Raw genomic sequence first — 16,597 nt, forward strand, 5'->3', positions numbered from 1 at the left:
AATTCATAAAGAGTTTATTATGCAATATGAGCCAAGTAAAAACTACGATATATCACTGCTGGTTAGTATTTTATATAGCAATAGTACTAGATTCCCCAAACACCTGGATCTTCATTATTCCGTATTCGCTTTTTAAGCATGGAACGGCAGTGGTCTTTTAAATCTACATTAGTTCGACTATGTAGCACAGGATACTCGTCCAGGATTTTTCGCCATTGCCGCTGATACTTTTCCATTCCTTTATAAAGCGCATCCGATTCTTCAGCAGTCCATGCCATTTTTTGTCGACGTATCTTTTTTAATTTTGACTCATCTATAATGTGATATTCCGGGTTTTGCATATATTTGTGGTTAGATTATGGGGTGAATTTTCTGCATAGCTTAGCAACACAAGGATCAATAATAAAAGCGTTGGCACATTATAATAGTTTATCAGATGCACCTACCCTCTAAAACGTCAACATCGGGTGGATATAAAGTTACTGGTAAAAAGCGTATGTGATGATGTTCTGAATTTAATTGCTCAGAAGGTGGTTTAATTTGTCTTTTTGGAGACTTTGTCGAATCCGAGACTCTTTTGGGCGACTTTGAAGCAGATTTGGACGGTAATTGACCCAATTTTACTCGGTGGTTCGATTGGTGAATTGGAGGCGATCGCAACACGGCCCGGGATTTCTTGCTTATATTTAAATTGCTCTCAATACATGTTAGTGGATCTTTTACAGCGTCTGTAAATGCTACATGTGCATTTTTAATCGATTCCGTGATTTTCTCGCAGCAAATTGATGATGGCTCGGCTGGTAGATATCGAAGTGGTCCTTCATAAAATTCTGGAATGGCATCTTTTTCAATTGGACGCATTACCTGTAGTATCACACTTCTAAGTGTTTCCTCGATTAAATTGAATGGAGCAAGTGATTCTGATAGCAATGCTTTGTTGAGAGCGTATGCAGACTAAATCAAATAAATTTTGTGAGAAATTTGACCAGTTAAAGTATCACAAACAGTGCATAGATGAACCATAGTATATAGCAACATACCATTGTTTTTAGCTTTTCCATACGAGCTTCATAGTTGTGGATCTGAGAAGTTGACATTTCCGCCAATTCATTTGGATGAATCTCGAAAGCTTCGTCAAGTATATTGAATGATTCGTATTTTTTAAACAAAGTTCTGGGTTCTGCTGATGAAATATCGGCTTTTGGCCCAGCAGACATTCGCGAGAAAAAAATCTATTGAACACATTGCAAAAATAGTTTAAAATTAGGTGATTGATTCAAAAAGTTGACGATTGAATCCATATGGTACCAACCTGAAAGTGAATATAGCTCATGAGCAATCCAAACAAATCCCCTCTTTTTTCTGCGAGTTTGAAACCAGGACTGATCAACAACTTTAGTAATTTGACAAGTTTGGATGCAAGTTTAGTGAAATGACGATGACGCTGAGTAAAAGTGAACTCATGGCCCTTGTCATTGAACTGGTTACGAAGCATAATAACTTCATCAACATTCAGCAGACTCTGAGCCACTACCAGATGTTTGGCAATGGAATGCGGCATGTCGCTTAGTTCGAGTAATGCATGTTTACGCCATACATCTAAGTGTAACATTTAAAAGATAAGCGATTGAATTTACTCGTAAACCACAAAAAGCAGCAACTCACTGTGGGTGAAAGCCTCGACTGCATTGGCCTTTGCAGTAGCAATATAAGTGGGCAGTTCATCATTCAACAGGTTTACGTCGACGACTTCACCTTGTGGAGTGTGCAACTCAAGCCATCGACCATCGTAAAGCTTTGCAAGTAAATAGTTGAATGAATCGAGATCGATGCTGTTGACGATCTCAGGATACACACTTATCTGATAGGAAGGGTTTGCCTTGACAGGAGTCACCATCACAAAAGCTTCTGCAGCTTTGGAAGTGGATCGTCTTGAAAGTGGGGTCACATCATCAGAAGCCAGATTCCTGTACTGGATGGATTTAGAAGATGATGAGCCAGAATGAGGCTCATCCGAGTCTCGTCTCGGGTTGGAATGAGACACTTTGGACTTGATACGATGACTGTGCTGCTTGGTAGGAGTCCGAACAGAGTTGTTGAAACTACAGTACTTGGCAGGAATGTCATCCTCTTTATAGTCCCAAGACAGATGAGTAGTCGGCAGCTGTTCTGGCTTCAAGTCACTATCCTCAGCATGCTCAACCGTCACCTCGTGGGCAGGACTCTCCTGGTCAAGTGTGGACTCGACACACAAGTCATCAGTCTGATCTTGAACTGAATGTGCAATCAACTGTCCAGGAACTTGGTCCAACTCATACCCTCCATCGCCCATCTGCTGTTGCTCATCAAAACTGCTCATGCTGGGTCTGCTGTTAGGAATGGATTTTGGGTGTGTGTCTATAGATCTCTGTGAACTACTCCGAGTAGTCACTCTGGACTTGACTGGCGATGCATCGTCATGTCGAGTCTTTTGTTGCTTCTGAAGTATGTTTGAGCGAGGACTGTCGACATCACTCTGCTGCTCGACTGATTCAATAATAGGTCTGGGTGTCTTGTTATCAATCAAGACTCTATGTCTTGTGTTGTGACCAATGACCTCTTCTTGCTCACTGTCACTGACTAGATCCAGTGTCTGATACGTAGGAATGGGCGATGCTTTGGATGGAGTGTTCTTGTAAGCGAGCGACTCTAGACTCGAGGGTTGGCCAGTAGCTGCTGTCAAGTCTGAACTATTCTTGGCTGTAGCGTTTCTTTTTCTATTGGGACTGCTATGGGCTGCAGTGGCCTTTCGCTTATGCTTAACCCTAGCCATATCCGTGTTTTTGAAGTTAGGGTTTGGAATATCAATTATCATCGATTTCTATCAACACATCCACTACTTGCTACTGCCCATCCTGCTATATAATCAATTTGTTCATTCATACTATTTTGGATCGTCCTTTGAATAAATTCCCAATTCCATTGTCTGGCACGGACTGCACTGCACCACTGCCGTGTCCGTTAACTCCATTTTTGGCTCGTTTTGTGGTGCTAATAGATTTATCCCGCTTACCACCTTTACTATCTGGTAGATTTACCCTGCCGTTGCGCTGGTTCTCTTCACCATCTGCTTCCATAATCTTATCCTACAATCATTTGAGGTGCATTTAGTTTATCATCTGTCGTTCTTGACAAAAATCTGGTATTATTTCTTACCTTGGCTCGAATTTGGAATGCCATGTTACGTTTACCTGCATTTCTTCCCACTCCATTATGAATAACATCCTGTGCAGTTTCATCTAGTTGAGATTCGCTAAATGATCGCTTGACTAAAAATCGCTCTGCTGATGCAAACCTTAATTGTCGTTGCTATATCGGCACAAATGATTTAATTACGTTCAATCAAGATCAGTTAATGATGTCTGACTTTAATATGCGTTGAAATAGTCAATTACAAACCAAGCATCCAATTATGTTTACCTTGGAAAAGCTATCATTATAGAATACGTTTTGACTTTGAGATCGAGTGTTTTCAACAGCTTTGTATTGCTGTACTTTACGTTGCATCATTTTTGTAAATGACACCGACGTCGTTTGTTCCTCCAGGATTGACAATTCACGATAGACAGTTTGGCCAGAGTTGATCGATTGGACACTATCAAGATTATGCCCACTACGACTTGTCAAATGGCTGATCCCGTTACTCAGACTTGGAGCAATAACTTTTGTTGGAGGTTTTATAGACAGTTTTACTGGCATCAAGTCAGGGCTGTCCGAATCATCCTCGGAGGAAATTTGACGTCGGGTATTTTTTCGTGGCATGTCTATGGTTATTTCATCCTGGTAGTTTTTTATGACATGTTAAAATTCCTCGATGAGATGGGTGAGCAAACAAACTGATCAAAACAATACAATAGTTGAATATATCTTGAGTTTAAACTTTAAAACAATGGTTTACCTCGCTTCCAATACGATCTATCTGCTGCTCTTGCTCTTCAACATTGGAATCACTATGTGTGCCTTTCTCTGCAATGACTCTCAAATGGAGTTTTGCAGCCGATCCACGAGAAAACCCTTTGATTCGAACAACATTATTCTCAAGCATAGTCTCAGGCTCAGAATCAGAAGACATGATCCCACCCACATCATTCATATCAGTTGAGAAACATTTTGCAAACGATGCAGTTTTTGGATCCTGTGCTAATCAATTATTCAAAAATAAAAGTGTCGGTAACAGCTTGCAAACCAATAGATATTTAAAGCAACAACAAAAGTACACAACTCACCCAGTTTTTCAAGACTGACTAAATCATCATTATCATTTCCATTCGTTTTAGACTTGAATTGATCGCGGATTCGACGCAGCAGCTCCTCGTTTTCTTCATCACTATCGTGCATATCTAAACCTTTTCCAGTAGGATCGTTACGCCGTCCTCGCTTGCGCAAATTACCACTCGTGACATCATTAAGAAGTGCCTCGAATTCAGATTTATCTTTTTCAAGCAGTTGCTTTCTGTATTAAACATGCGGTAAAAAGTGAATCGACAAGAAATTATAATCTCGACTCTAAACTAGCCGTGAAGACATCAGTTGTAATTCAATTTAGGTTTGACGACTTACAAGTGTAAATTGGCAATTGCTTCCTGCTGCATATCTTCAATGTCAGAATCCCCAAGCATATCCTGTTCATACTGATCTATATCGGGATCATCCTCGCCATCTACACCACCCACATGCATAAACTCATCATCCTCAACCTCGGCCTCGGTTTCAACAAACTTGGACGACTTTTTGATTGATACAAATGGTTGGATCTTGGGTAGCAACGCGTTAACTTGGCTTATTGTTTCGACAGATGCACTTGCGTTGCTAGTTGTATCGTCAGCCTCATTATCGGATGTATCATCCGATTTTTCGCTATTACTCTCATCATTTTCAGTGTCACTAGATTCAGTTCTGGTTTGAGCCTCCTCATCTGAAAAAAAGGCTGTAGAGTCCTTTTCTCTTGATGTTTTTTCAGATTCCAAAGCTTGCGCTTGCATCTTTGAAATTTCAAGAAGTGACTGTAACTGTGCATCGCGTGTAGTTTCATCTTGAGGCTCGAAATTGCCTGATAAAAGCGCCATGAAATCAGCATCCTCATTCAAGATATCATCTGCTTGTCCAAACTTGACTGCCTCATCAGCAGAAGTTACAGATTTTACAGAGTCTGGCATACTTTCCAATAAAGATCGTGAATGCAATGGAGTCTGTGGTGGCGGCATTACTCTTGAAGCTTTCTTGAGACTTTCGGTTGTATCAGTACTTGGAAACGATCCAGATAAGAATGGGAGAACTTCCAAGATTCCTGAAACCTCGGGAGTTCCGCTTAACAAATCTTTCCGAACTGGTACTTGTGTAGTAATATGCCTTTTTTCAATATGCTCGGATGGTTGTGTAGATTCAAATAAATTGTCTTTTAACATAGTATCTACAAATGGCTGACAAATAGAATGATTCTCGGCGGTAGCAACATTCTGGTAACAATTGCTGTCGCTTACTTCAACATCAGACATGGAATCGTCAAGATCAAGCAGCAATTGATGTGTATCGACAAACATGGATGGATCCTCTTCGTCATCTGTGCCATATTCTACGGCATTCTCGTCATTTGGCATGTCAGTTTGATTACTCTTGTCAACCTCCCATAGTCCTAGTTCCTTGGCAACAGCATCTGATGCATCACGATCGGATAATAAAATCTCCATAGAATCACTCTGCAATGCATTATCGTGAACTTTTTTGATAGCCAGGCAGTTTGCCAATGCTTTGGTGTCGCTTTTTCGAGTCGATTGGTTAGAGAAACTATATGACGAATTAAAACGAGTGCTTGTATTGATATCCTTGTTGGAACCAGTCTCTGATTCTGAACCAACAACGTTATTGTTTACATCATTGCTATCTTGGACAGGCTCCGTATCTGTAACATTTTCAGCACTTTTGTCAAGTTGTTTGGCTTGAGCAACGGCTGTACGTAGTAGCCTCAACTTTTCACGCTTCAATCGCTTTTCATCCAACTGTCGCTGTCGCTGCTCCATCTCCACTTCACGTCGCAAACGTATTTGTTCTTCAGCAAGTCGCATGAGCTTTATATTCTGTTGCTTCTTTGAGATGGGCTTTACCCCATTTGGTCTAATGCGACTAGGAGATGTAGGTGCTGATTTATCATCATTGTCATTGTAAGTAAACTGTTGAGAATCTTTACGAAAACCAGGCGACTCGAACGCAACAATTTCAAGCTCGCACTCGTCTGAATCACCCAAGTTTACTGTTGATTTTCCTGCGGCGTTTAAAGTAATGGACTTTGAGGTCATGCCTAAGGATGGAAATATACCAAGGCGAGCATAAGGTTCTTGCTCTTTGGAAATAATTCGGTCAACTTTTACTGATATCTGCGGTAATATGAGCGATTCTGTTGGAATATTTGTAGAGATGGCCACAGCTGGTGGATCTACAATGAGCGTGTTGGTTGACTGGATTGAATCATTTGTACTAGCCAAAACATTGTTGTGGATACTAGACAAGGTGTTGATTGAAAGCTTTGGTGAAGTGGTTGTTATAGCTTCATCATGAACAACTTTGGGTATAGGATTTGAATTCCTATTGATTCCTCTTGCTGCCAGGAATGAGTCCAGGTTGTGTGTGCTCTTGCGGATTTCCACTTCATTCTGTCGCTCTCGAAGCAATCGCTGAGTTTCTTTTCGCAGTTCAAGAAGAGCCTTTTTAGAGAGTTTCTTGACTTTTTTCGGTGGTTTGGAATGTGCATACACGTTGCCGTCCGAATCCTCGTCAGAAGAATCTGCAATGGCAGTGTCGCTGTCTTGATTACTCTCATTACCAGCAGCAATGGAAGTGGGTTTGGAATCATTCACAATAGATTCTTTAAAAGAAAGAATATCGGTAGTTGGTATAATGCTCTGTGATTCCTTGTGCTCAGATATCTGATTAGCATCGTCGTCCGAATCCGATAATTGGTATTGTCTGGGCTTGGACACTACTTGGAATGGAGTGGTAGCGGAATGGCTAGAGTTGGACAGTAGCTTCTCCACTACATCGTCTTCGCTTGAATCGGATGTCTGCTCTAATGCAGCTCTGCGAGACTTCATTCTCTGCAGCAACTGTTTTAATTCATCAGGCTCTTCATCGGACACCTGCATGTCCAACTTTAATTATATTTGACTAAATCGATGAAATTGAATTATTATTCGCATAAAAATAGAATACTAAATCAAAGCAGTGAACAGCCAGTTCCATCAAATGATTGACACCAGTTTATTGGACAACATTGTGGTTTTAAACTCTCCGGTTTTTCTCTTGGTGACTAGCATGTATGGCTACATTCCTGAAATGCGCACTCTTTGAACTAGAACACAAACATATTTGAAGATATGAATTTGTATAGAATTAAGAACAGTCGAGTCAAATATCTGGATTGCAATAGACAATTTTGACAATTGTGCAATGTGTAGTTATACCAAAAAAGTGATAGTTTAACTGTATTATACATGAATGTGGTGTTGACTAAAGAATCAAGAATGTCAATTTCTAGTAGAAAAGCGTAACAAACATTAACCATTGGTTATTCCAAAGCAAAATAAAGTCACTGCAAGATGAACAAGCGTATCCTTTGGTTTGAAAGTTATTTCATTATTGGTATCGGCCTATGGCTGTATAATCAAAATATAGTAGCCTAGTTGAATCAACTGTCGAGTCAAACTATCAAGATAGTTTATAGTCTGAAACAGAAAGAGTATTGTCTGTAGACATGGAAACGAGTGACGATCGCTCAAATCCTTCAAAAAATCTAGCTACAATCACCCGATTATCTATATATTCATGTTTGCAAAACCAAATCATTAAAAGTATCAGTCAAGCAAATATACAATCAGTTTACTGTGAAATTGAGTAACCTTGAGATACCAACATCAAAAAAAGCTGAATTCAAAACTAAACTTACCATGAATGCGTAGAGTCTGAGTAGGTGAATTGACCTGGGAATATCGCAAGTCCCAAATATTAATACCATTGTTGGCGCTCTGGCCAAGAGAAACCATGTATCCATTAGGGTGGATAGATGCATGTGCATATTTTGACTGTATTTGCCTTTCTGTTTTCATCGAGGTTGACTGTATCGACGTGCTGTCCGCACTACTCATCGCACTTGATAAACTCAGACTAAATTTCATAGACCGTAGATCTAGTACTTTGATCTGACTATCATAGTCCATAAACCCAAGTAACAGCATATTTGGCTGTCCAGGAATACCTATTATATCTCGGATCTAAAGCCAATCAAAATATAAAAGATAAGTAAATCCATATCAAAAATGGTTGTACACCCTCAATTCAAAACTATTCTGATAAACCAACTTACACCCGAGAATTGCTTGTTGGAGCAAAGTGTGCTGCAATTGGCACCTAATGACCAGCCAACCAACCGATGATCCAATCCACCAGAATATATAACATCTTGAGAAGGATGGGGGTAAACTGAGAGAATATTGCTTGTATGCAAATTATGAAGATTGCGATAGATGATGTTGTTGTATTTTCGTTCCTTTCCGGTAAACTGATTTTCAAACGACCACAGAAACTAGAGCCAGTCCAAAAATACAAAGTTAGTGTTTCAAATATACAATAAAAGCAGGAAATTACAAATATCCAGATCTAACCAGGTATAGTCCATCACTTACTATTCGTTTATCAGCGCCTGCCGAAACCCATCTTGTCTGATTTCCAATAGGCGACATGGGAGATATGGTGGATATGGACTTGTCGTGTGGCATCTCTTTGAGATGCTGTATTTTAAAATCCAAAGAGCCTGAATCATGCACACTTTGCTTAGAAATGCGGCAATTATATACTAGTGCGATTTGATGATTGATACGATTGTTTGCTCGGGACGATGAGAGTTGTGGGCTTGAAGCAACCGCCAAAGTATTAGGACTGATCCAGCACTAAAAATTATAAAACATATATCAATTGCTTGAGCAGTTGTATATGTTGATAAAAGTTTGAGATGAATACGTGACTGGCATTTACCATATCTTCAGCCCATCCATTGCGCATTATTGCGCCTTCGATAGTGTAAATATTCTGTCTTGTTTTGATATTCCACCATTGTATGCAACTATATCATTAAAATAGTTAGCACACAATAATCAATGGATATACTTGATCAAGAAAACAACACAGTACATCTTACCCAGATAAAGTTGAAGTGACTGCAATTTCAGAGAGTGTTTCGGGATTTTCAGGAGGAAGAAGCAGAGTCCGTGGCTTACGATCAAATTTTCCTAAGCTATGAGAATTGATCTCAGTCATAAGCTCAGCGCTACTATTCCTTTTGATCATCCATTCAGTATTTAGTTCAGCAGATGCCTTTTGTTTTTTTGAATTTACGGGAAATTGAATTTCTTGAATGGCATCAGGTTTAGCATCACGATCCATTGAAGAACTTGCGTGCGATTGCTGCAGTTGTTCAAACAGTTCGTTATGACGAAAAGTTGAACGATCCTCTGAGCTTTTAGTGCAACTAGTTATAGACTTTGATCGCTGAGGAATTATAGCAATACAATTATCTTGCACATCGCTCTCAACCATTGGTCTAATCGAAGAGATAGTAGATGATTCGGCTTCCTCGATTTCTTGAAACAATGCTTCATGTTGTACATGCGATAGTTTTTCTAGGCGTGATGTTGTATTATCAAAACTTTGTATATATGCAGATAAAGGAGAAACTGTTACAGGAAGCAATGCAGCAGTTAAAGAAGTCCTGATATGAGGTGATTGTGTTGACACTATCTTGTCAGTAGGAATAGTGGCTATTGCCTGTGAGTAGGCAGAATCAACCCCGCTGGAAGTATTTTGCTTTTCTAAAGATAGTCTTTCAATTGCCTGTGATAATTTTGTAATGGTTCGAGTAGATTGTCTTATCTAGATATAAAATCATTAGAAACAGCCAAATCCAGTCAGTATTGAACAATGTTATAATTAAATTATCGAGTTCATTCTCAACCCAGAACAGACGGCCGCTATCTACCTTTTTAGTAAACTTTGATAATCGAAAACTTTCTAATTTTAGCAATGCATTCAACTCGCCAATGGGTTTTTCGGACAAATCAACCTCACTGTCGCTTGAAAAATCATCACTTTTCGAGTACAAGTGCTTGACAGAGACCTGTGATTGAGTTGGATGGCTAAAACCATTTAAATTAGATGCTTCTAAATGATCAGAGTATGGTGAGTTCAATGTTTGATGTCCAGATATGGCATTATCTACTATTAAATCAGTACGAGTTCGCTTGTGATGCTCTGGTGCCATTCCCAACAACAATAAGAAAATTCATGAACTGAAACATCTGATGAAAATAATCCTGAGGGTGTGTTTGAGATAACATTTCACGACCATATTCATGTAATGGAACACTGAATAAGTTGGAATCTATGATAGACAGTCAATCTCGTAATGATCCGCATTTATCTTACTGGAATTCACTGTTTCATCTGAACTTATTGATAAGGTTTATTAATATTTGCTTATTTTTGTACAACTGACTGAATGTTTAATACAGCACTTGTTCAATCTTCAACTATTACAATATTGACATGTACAACTGACTGAATGTTGAACTAGAACTTATTTGATCAAAAATACAAGTTTTAATGTCATGATTATGCCAGACATTCCTGTATAAAATCAACATTTTTAATAACATTACAAACCAAATGTTTCATTTTATGTAAATATGACTGGAAACATACTGCCAATATTCAACTTGGAAATGAACAAGCTTGATCGTGCCACCAATGATCATCTTGACTAGACTTTTTAACAACTTGTTGAAATTGGCACATTGTGGTGTTGGACTAGTTTGCCCACTACGACTTATCCACCGTTTCTGCTGCATTCAGTGCTGCCTTAGACAACTTTGACAGTCTAAGCTTCTATTACTACTGATTCTAGATTGATTTTTTACAAGTTTACCCGGACCGCTAGACTTTAAAATAACAAGGCGTTGCAAGGATGTCGCTGGTTTTATTCGACACTCCTGCAATATTGGATATATCGCAGTCACTTGCATGCACTGCTGCCATTGCCATCATCGCATTAGCTGGAAATACAGCTGCACATTCTCCAGATGCAGAGCCAGCTTCCAATCCAAGTCCTGCTCCACTCTTTGACGATGCTGCCATATCCGGGACCAACAAAACCCACCTTGCAGACCATCCAAGTCTTTACAATTCACATGCTCCACATCAACTCCCATCTGCTGAGCAAGTTATTATACGAGAACAATACCGACTTGGCCGTCCATTGACCCCGCAGGAAAAGGCCGAGATTGGAAAAACGCTGATTTTTCTCAAGGAGCACCAAGGGCACGAAACACAACATGCAGAGATGGCTTTGATCGTCATTGGCAGCCTGTTTCTGTCCCAGATCGGCATCTTTATTTGGAAAAAATACAATGCCTCATCATTCAATATTGCTACTCTGCTGGGGTTATGGCTGGTACCAATGACGATGGGCGCCTATGCTGGAAACTATCGCTTTGTTGTTGTGTGGGCTATGTTTTCCATCTTCAACTCGTACATTGTGAAACTGGCTTTGGAGTTTCCAATGAAGTCGTCTACACCCAAACTGGTATATAAATGGTACGCGTGGGTCTACAATGTCGCATATGTTACAGGAGCAATAGGATACTGTATCACCATGATTGCGATCTTCCATATTTCTGCCATCCTTGGTATCACTACTTTACAAGGAGAAGGTGTTGTTTTCGAGGTAAATGGCATACATGTTTACACATCTATTTGACAATCTATGGTTGTTGAACTTTACTAACTGCCTAAGTGCCTCTAAACCATTGATTTATACTCATGCTTTGGTACAATCACAACACCTTTTGGATAGACGGGTGTATTGATCCTGTTTTATGGACTGTATTTTGGCACTCTTGGTCGAGACTTTGTAGATCGCTTGTCAGATCGTATGGCTGTGACAATGGGATACTATTCTAGGACTGGGTTTCCTCGTAAGCATCTAAGAGACCACATGTGTGCCATTTGTGGTGACTCGACTTCCAAAGGTACAGAACCTACCCATACACTCAATTGCAGCCACACGTATCATGAGCAGTGTATTCGGTAAGCATATTGCTGCATACTAGTGTATATTTTACAACATAACCCAATCGTCCACTCATTCAAATTTAATCTTTAGAGGATGGACCATCATTGGGAAAAAGGATATTTGCCCCTATTGCAAAGAAAAGGTGGATCTAAATGCCTTTAAAAAAAATCCATGGGATACAACGCAAGCAATGTATCTTAGTCTGCTTGACGCATTGCGGTACCTTTTGGTGTGGAACCCTATTGTTTTTATAATCGTGCATGTGTTATTCAATATCTTTGGTTTGAAATAAACACAATTTAGGCTAGCTTGGTAATTGAAAACTCATAATTCAGATGTTATATCGACTAGTGCTGCAATTTATTATTGGTTGTCTCGACAAGAAGGCTTGTGGTCAAGACGGTGGCATATACTCTGCAACAGCGTGTGCTAAAGCATCTATTCCTCGAGATGGGTTATCCTGTTGCACAATTGTATTGGCACAAGTCTTGAGGACTAACTTTTGCCAGATTTCGTTCATCATTTTCAGTTTTTGATCTGATTCAACTCCTTGATCGATAAGGTATCGCACATCTACATATCAAATGGAATATCGTATGACTGTTTGAGCTGATTGGTGCAATATTTTATTTAAAAACGAGCACCTACAGTTTCGAGCTCCTTGCTGTTCAACAGGCTTGATACTAGTCGCTGCTCTGTATGTATCTTGCTTGATGATTTCACAGAGGTCTCCTATTGTAGCAAACGTGAATTGGTACAAAACTCGATACCACAGCTTCATTGATACCACTAGCAAGCTTACCAAACTGAATTCTGGCAGATTCGCGCTCAATCTTTGTCACGGGCACATTACACAGCGTTTTTATCGAGTCAGAAAGCAGTGATATCATGTATGATCGAAATACAGACATTGTAACAATAGGGTTCTGACAATCAATATCGATAGACACAAGCGACTTGACGCTTGCCAATGGAAGCAACTAAATACAACAACGCACATTCACTGTCTGAATACTATAATTATATAATTCAAACAAAACGAACCTGCTTTAATTGTGAGATTCCAGTGGGTCCAAATACTAAACTAGTCAGTGCTGTAAAATCCTTCAATTTTTTCAAAAGCAATTCCAGTTGGATAGGTAGCAGCATGTGAAACTCTGCTGATGTAATCATATCCAAGTTTAGTCGATCAAGCGCTGCTACCCCATCTCCATACCTGTGTGTTTTAATGCATATGATTAATTAAAACTACTTGCGACAGAATTATTTACAATTTGCTGTGAAAACACCATAACCACATACTGATAAAATTCAAACCTAATATTACATTTTGAGATTGCTATTATCCAGTTCAACGTATCCGTGCTTTTTGTCATTAGATTCGTCTAAATTTTCAAATGTGGGGATCAGTAAAGCAGACTACTGCAACAACAGAAAATCAGATAATTGGCAAGATCCAAAATCCAAAGCATTCAAAAGCAATGCTATACATTTTAACCTAGAGGTTTGATGACGGCATGAATTTGATCCTGTTTGATGTTTGGCAGAGTCGGAAATAGCCAAAGAGTCCAATCTATTTTGATCCCACATTGACTTGATGTGTGCAATACATTTGGTCCTATATGCCAAGCATCATATTTAATCAAAATCAATCTTTACCGTTAAAACCATAGAGTTTGGTATTTGGAAGCATAAACTCACCGCTCCTCGACCTGACTTGTTTTGCGATCAACCTCGCGCTTCCGTTCAGCGTCCTTTTTGGCAATTTTCAAAGCAGACCGTCGTTCTTCGTCAAGCACTCGACGTCCGTCAAGAAGTTTTAATGCTTTGCATCTATTAATAATACAAATGCGGTATTTGTTCAGCTCGGTTACTGCATTTTGTTCCATGGTGAGCTCCGTCAAATTGGGGATATCAAACACGGCAGAAACATTATTCAATGTACTGATTTTGTTATCGCTCAGCATAAGTCGTCGAAGATGTTCCAAGTGACTGTTTGTATCTATATATTTAATCTAATACATCACAAAATAGATGACAGGATTTACACCCGTTAATACGGCTAGTTTATAAACTATACAGCAATGATTTATGAATCCCTTTATCGAAAAGGAATATAGCCAAACATACAAATAAAAAGAACCAAGCAAAATTCCTAAAGCGCATACTTTGTTTTTTTTTAGATTTAATTCGCCAATTGTAACAAGCTCAGTCAAAGTTGGAATACGTTCAATCAAATTGTCTTCGAGATTTAGCACACGGAGTGAAGACAACTTTCCGATATTTTCTAGCCAAGCAGTTACCGCATAAAGTGTTGATTTTCAAGTCAGCACTAAAAAGTTGCAAGCATGTTTACACTCACAAGTATTGGAATAGCTTACCAATCGTTGTGATTTGATTACTATGAAGATCAAGAAGATCTAGTTTAACTAGCTCATCTAGATTTTCAATAAGACGAATCCGATTACGACCAAGCATTAGCACCCGCAAGTTAACTAGACATTCTAAACCACATATTTTCTAACATTGATGAATATGAGCATACTAGTCTATGTATTATAATGCACGTTGCAGATAGATTGCCAAATAATATCATGTATACATGAAATACTCACCTCTATGTGATTATTGTATAAATCTAAAAAAACAAGATTGATCAAGTTGTGTAGATTTTCGATACGAGAAATGAAATTATCCTGGTAGTTTAATGATTGAAGTTGCTCTTCGCCTGAAAGCAACAGGCATACCTATAGTTGAACCAAATTTAAGAGTTCAAATTTGTATATTCGTCAATACATGTTCATGATATAGAATGGCAAACCAGACGTTTTCATAAACTCAAACCAATTTAGGTATATTGCAAGTAACTTGCATATAGGTTTTTTCGGTTTAGATTCAGACTTTCAGGATTCGCCTCGCGCTCTCGTTGTGTTCGGACTGCATTCAACTGCTTCCCATCAAACAGCGATTGGGTGGAAGCTGAGCCGGTATGCATTTGCTTGAGCGATCCCTTGGGGTTCACATTGGTCCAAATGGCTGAATTCTATAGTGTGATCTAAATAGTTAACTTCTGGTTTAACCCATGAATAAACTTGCGCTTTATAGTAAACCGTTGCGTCTGGTTCAAAAATACAGCAAGTCGCTGGTATATTCGACTTACAGATGGATAGTTGAATGGAGTTGATCCTTGAAATTCAATGTCAATTCGTCCAACACTGTCTTTAAGTGGTACTGTTTGAAAACACTGCTGCGTAATAAATGCATTGCCACCACTTGAACCATCCTAGAATATTCACTATTAGCCAATTATGAATTTATGGTAAATTGAGCATTACCTATTCACTCCCATCACGTCAAACTCTAGTGCTTTACTATCAATACCTTTGCAAAAGGAGCTTCAGATCCAAATGATGTTGATGCAGAACTGGGTGTAGACGCTCTGGCAGATGCAATTGGCGAAGCATTCCATGCAACTACACGATGAATTAGTCTCATGATAACCGTGCACTTGATACCGAGTAGTTTTATAAAATCGTACCTGGTGTCGAACTGGATATATATTGGCTATTCAATGTACCTATCCGCTACCAAAAACATTTGCCAGTTTGAAATGTTAATAAGTCGCACTTTGAGTAACCGTTTTTAACTTTGGTAAAATGAACCTACCTCATTTTGTGGGGGCTGAGTTGTACTGAGATCAATACTAGCGTTTTTTGTGCTTGAGGGCTCTGTTATATCTGTGCTGCTTCGTGTACTCCTGTGGTCATTGGATGGAAACGCTCAATAAATTAATAAAACCGCAACAGTATTTTAAAAATAGCCTGGGATATCCACATTATAAAGTACATGTGAACAGCAAATATAGACACAATGCATCTTCAAGAGGCTGATTCTACCAACATACGCTATTGACGAGGCAGATAAAGCCCAGCGCGACGAGTTGGCCAAGGCACCAACCTCCAATAATGCTCTAGTGCGCTGCAAGCGTTTAAGTGCTTGTGCGGTACTAATCACTGGGACGCCAGCTGCATACTCTCCTGATACAGAGGCACGCTTTGCACCCGATGAAGGTCGAGATGATTTTTTAGTAAGTGGAGTAGACTTGAGCATATCGAGTACCAAAAAACAAAGCGAGGATAATATTCAATTTTTATTCTATAAAATTTCGAGTACAACGCTATACAGTCAAATATGAAAGACAGAAAATGTCCGCGCAAAAGGCCAACATATCCAAACACAATAATCTTTGCCAGTAATGGCAGAGAATGTGATCAGGCAAAGTAGATTATCTCTACACTGCTGGGCTGCGCTAGTGGGTGTCTATTATTCGCATGGATTGACACTCTACACCAACGTTGAAAGTACGGATTGGTTGAGTAACATGCCAGGCGGGATGATTTCTTGAGCAGATATCAGATATGGATAAAGGGTAAGAAATCAGCAGTG

The 16,597-nt window shown here is 39.3% G+C and overlaps 4 protein-coding genes across 4 annotated transcripts; 1 reads left to right on the plus strand and 3 right to left on the minus strand.

Annotated features, from left to right (window-relative positions):
• Positions 1–86: 86 nt before the first annotated feature.
• BATDEDRAFT_22280 (uncharacterized protein) lies at positions 87–7,175 on the minus strand (the record flags this gene model as incomplete). The annotated part of the gene is made up of 11 exons (XM_006675455.1): positions 87–313; positions 447–954; positions 1,041–1,232; positions 1,313–1,599; positions 1,666–2,804; positions 2,977–3,125; positions 3,196–3,348; positions 3,460–3,819; positions 3,938–4,179; positions 4,266–4,492; positions 4,600–7,175. The coding sequence occupies 11 exons, from the start codon at positions 7,173–7,175 to the stop codon at positions 87–89; spliced, it is 6,060 nt and encodes a 2,019-aa protein (XP_006675518.1).
• Positions 7,176–7,737: 562 nt separating this feature from the next.
• BATDEDRAFT_85300 (uncharacterized protein) lies at positions 7,738–10,342 on the minus strand (the record flags this gene model as incomplete). Its single annotated transcript, XM_006676344.1, has 7 exons — positions 7,738–7,844; positions 7,976–8,300; positions 8,393–8,611; positions 8,712–8,975; positions 9,061–9,148; positions 9,224–9,954; positions 10,061–10,342. The coding sequence occupies 7 exons, from the start codon at positions 10,340–10,342 to the stop codon at positions 7,738–7,740; spliced, it is 2,016 nt and encodes a 671-aa protein (XP_006676407.1).
• Positions 10,343–10,913: 571 nt separating this feature from the next.
• Positions 10,914–12,443, plus strand: BATDEDRAFT_34246 (uncharacterized protein; the record flags this gene model as incomplete). The annotated part of the gene is made up of 3 exons (XM_006675739.1): positions 10,914–11,803; positions 11,933–12,165; positions 12,242–12,443. The coding sequence occupies exons 1-3, from the start codon at positions 11,045–11,047 to the stop codon at positions 12,441–12,443; spliced, it is 1,194 nt and encodes a 397-aa protein (XP_006675802.1). The 5' UTR covers positions 10,914–11,044.
• Positions 12,444–12,545: 102 nt separating this feature from the next.
• BATDEDRAFT_22283 (uncharacterized protein) lies at positions 12,546–16,261 on the minus strand (the record flags this gene model as incomplete). The annotated part of the gene is made up of 13 exons (XM_006675456.1): positions 12,546–12,724; positions 12,800–12,883; positions 12,954–13,131; positions 13,196–13,367; positions 13,650–13,769; positions 13,853–14,166; positions 14,320–14,438; positions 14,533–14,671; positions 14,767–14,898; positions 15,312–15,434; positions 15,533–15,658; positions 15,818–15,908; positions 16,056–16,261. The coding sequence occupies 13 exons, from the start codon at positions 16,259–16,261 to the stop codon at positions 12,546–12,548; spliced, it is 1,983 nt and encodes a 660-aa protein (XP_006675519.1).
• Between the last annotated feature and the right edge of the window lie 336 nt (positions 16,262–16,597).

The sequence above is a fragment of the Batrachochytrium dendrobatidis genome (genome assembly GCF_000203795.2).
Source record: "Batrachochytrium dendrobatidis JAM81 unplaced genomic scaffold BATDEscaffold_1, whole genome shotgun sequence".
NCBI classification, from domain to species: Eukaryota; Fungi; Chytridiomycota; class Chytridiomycetes; order Rhizophydiales; genus Batrachochytrium; species Batrachochytrium dendrobatidis.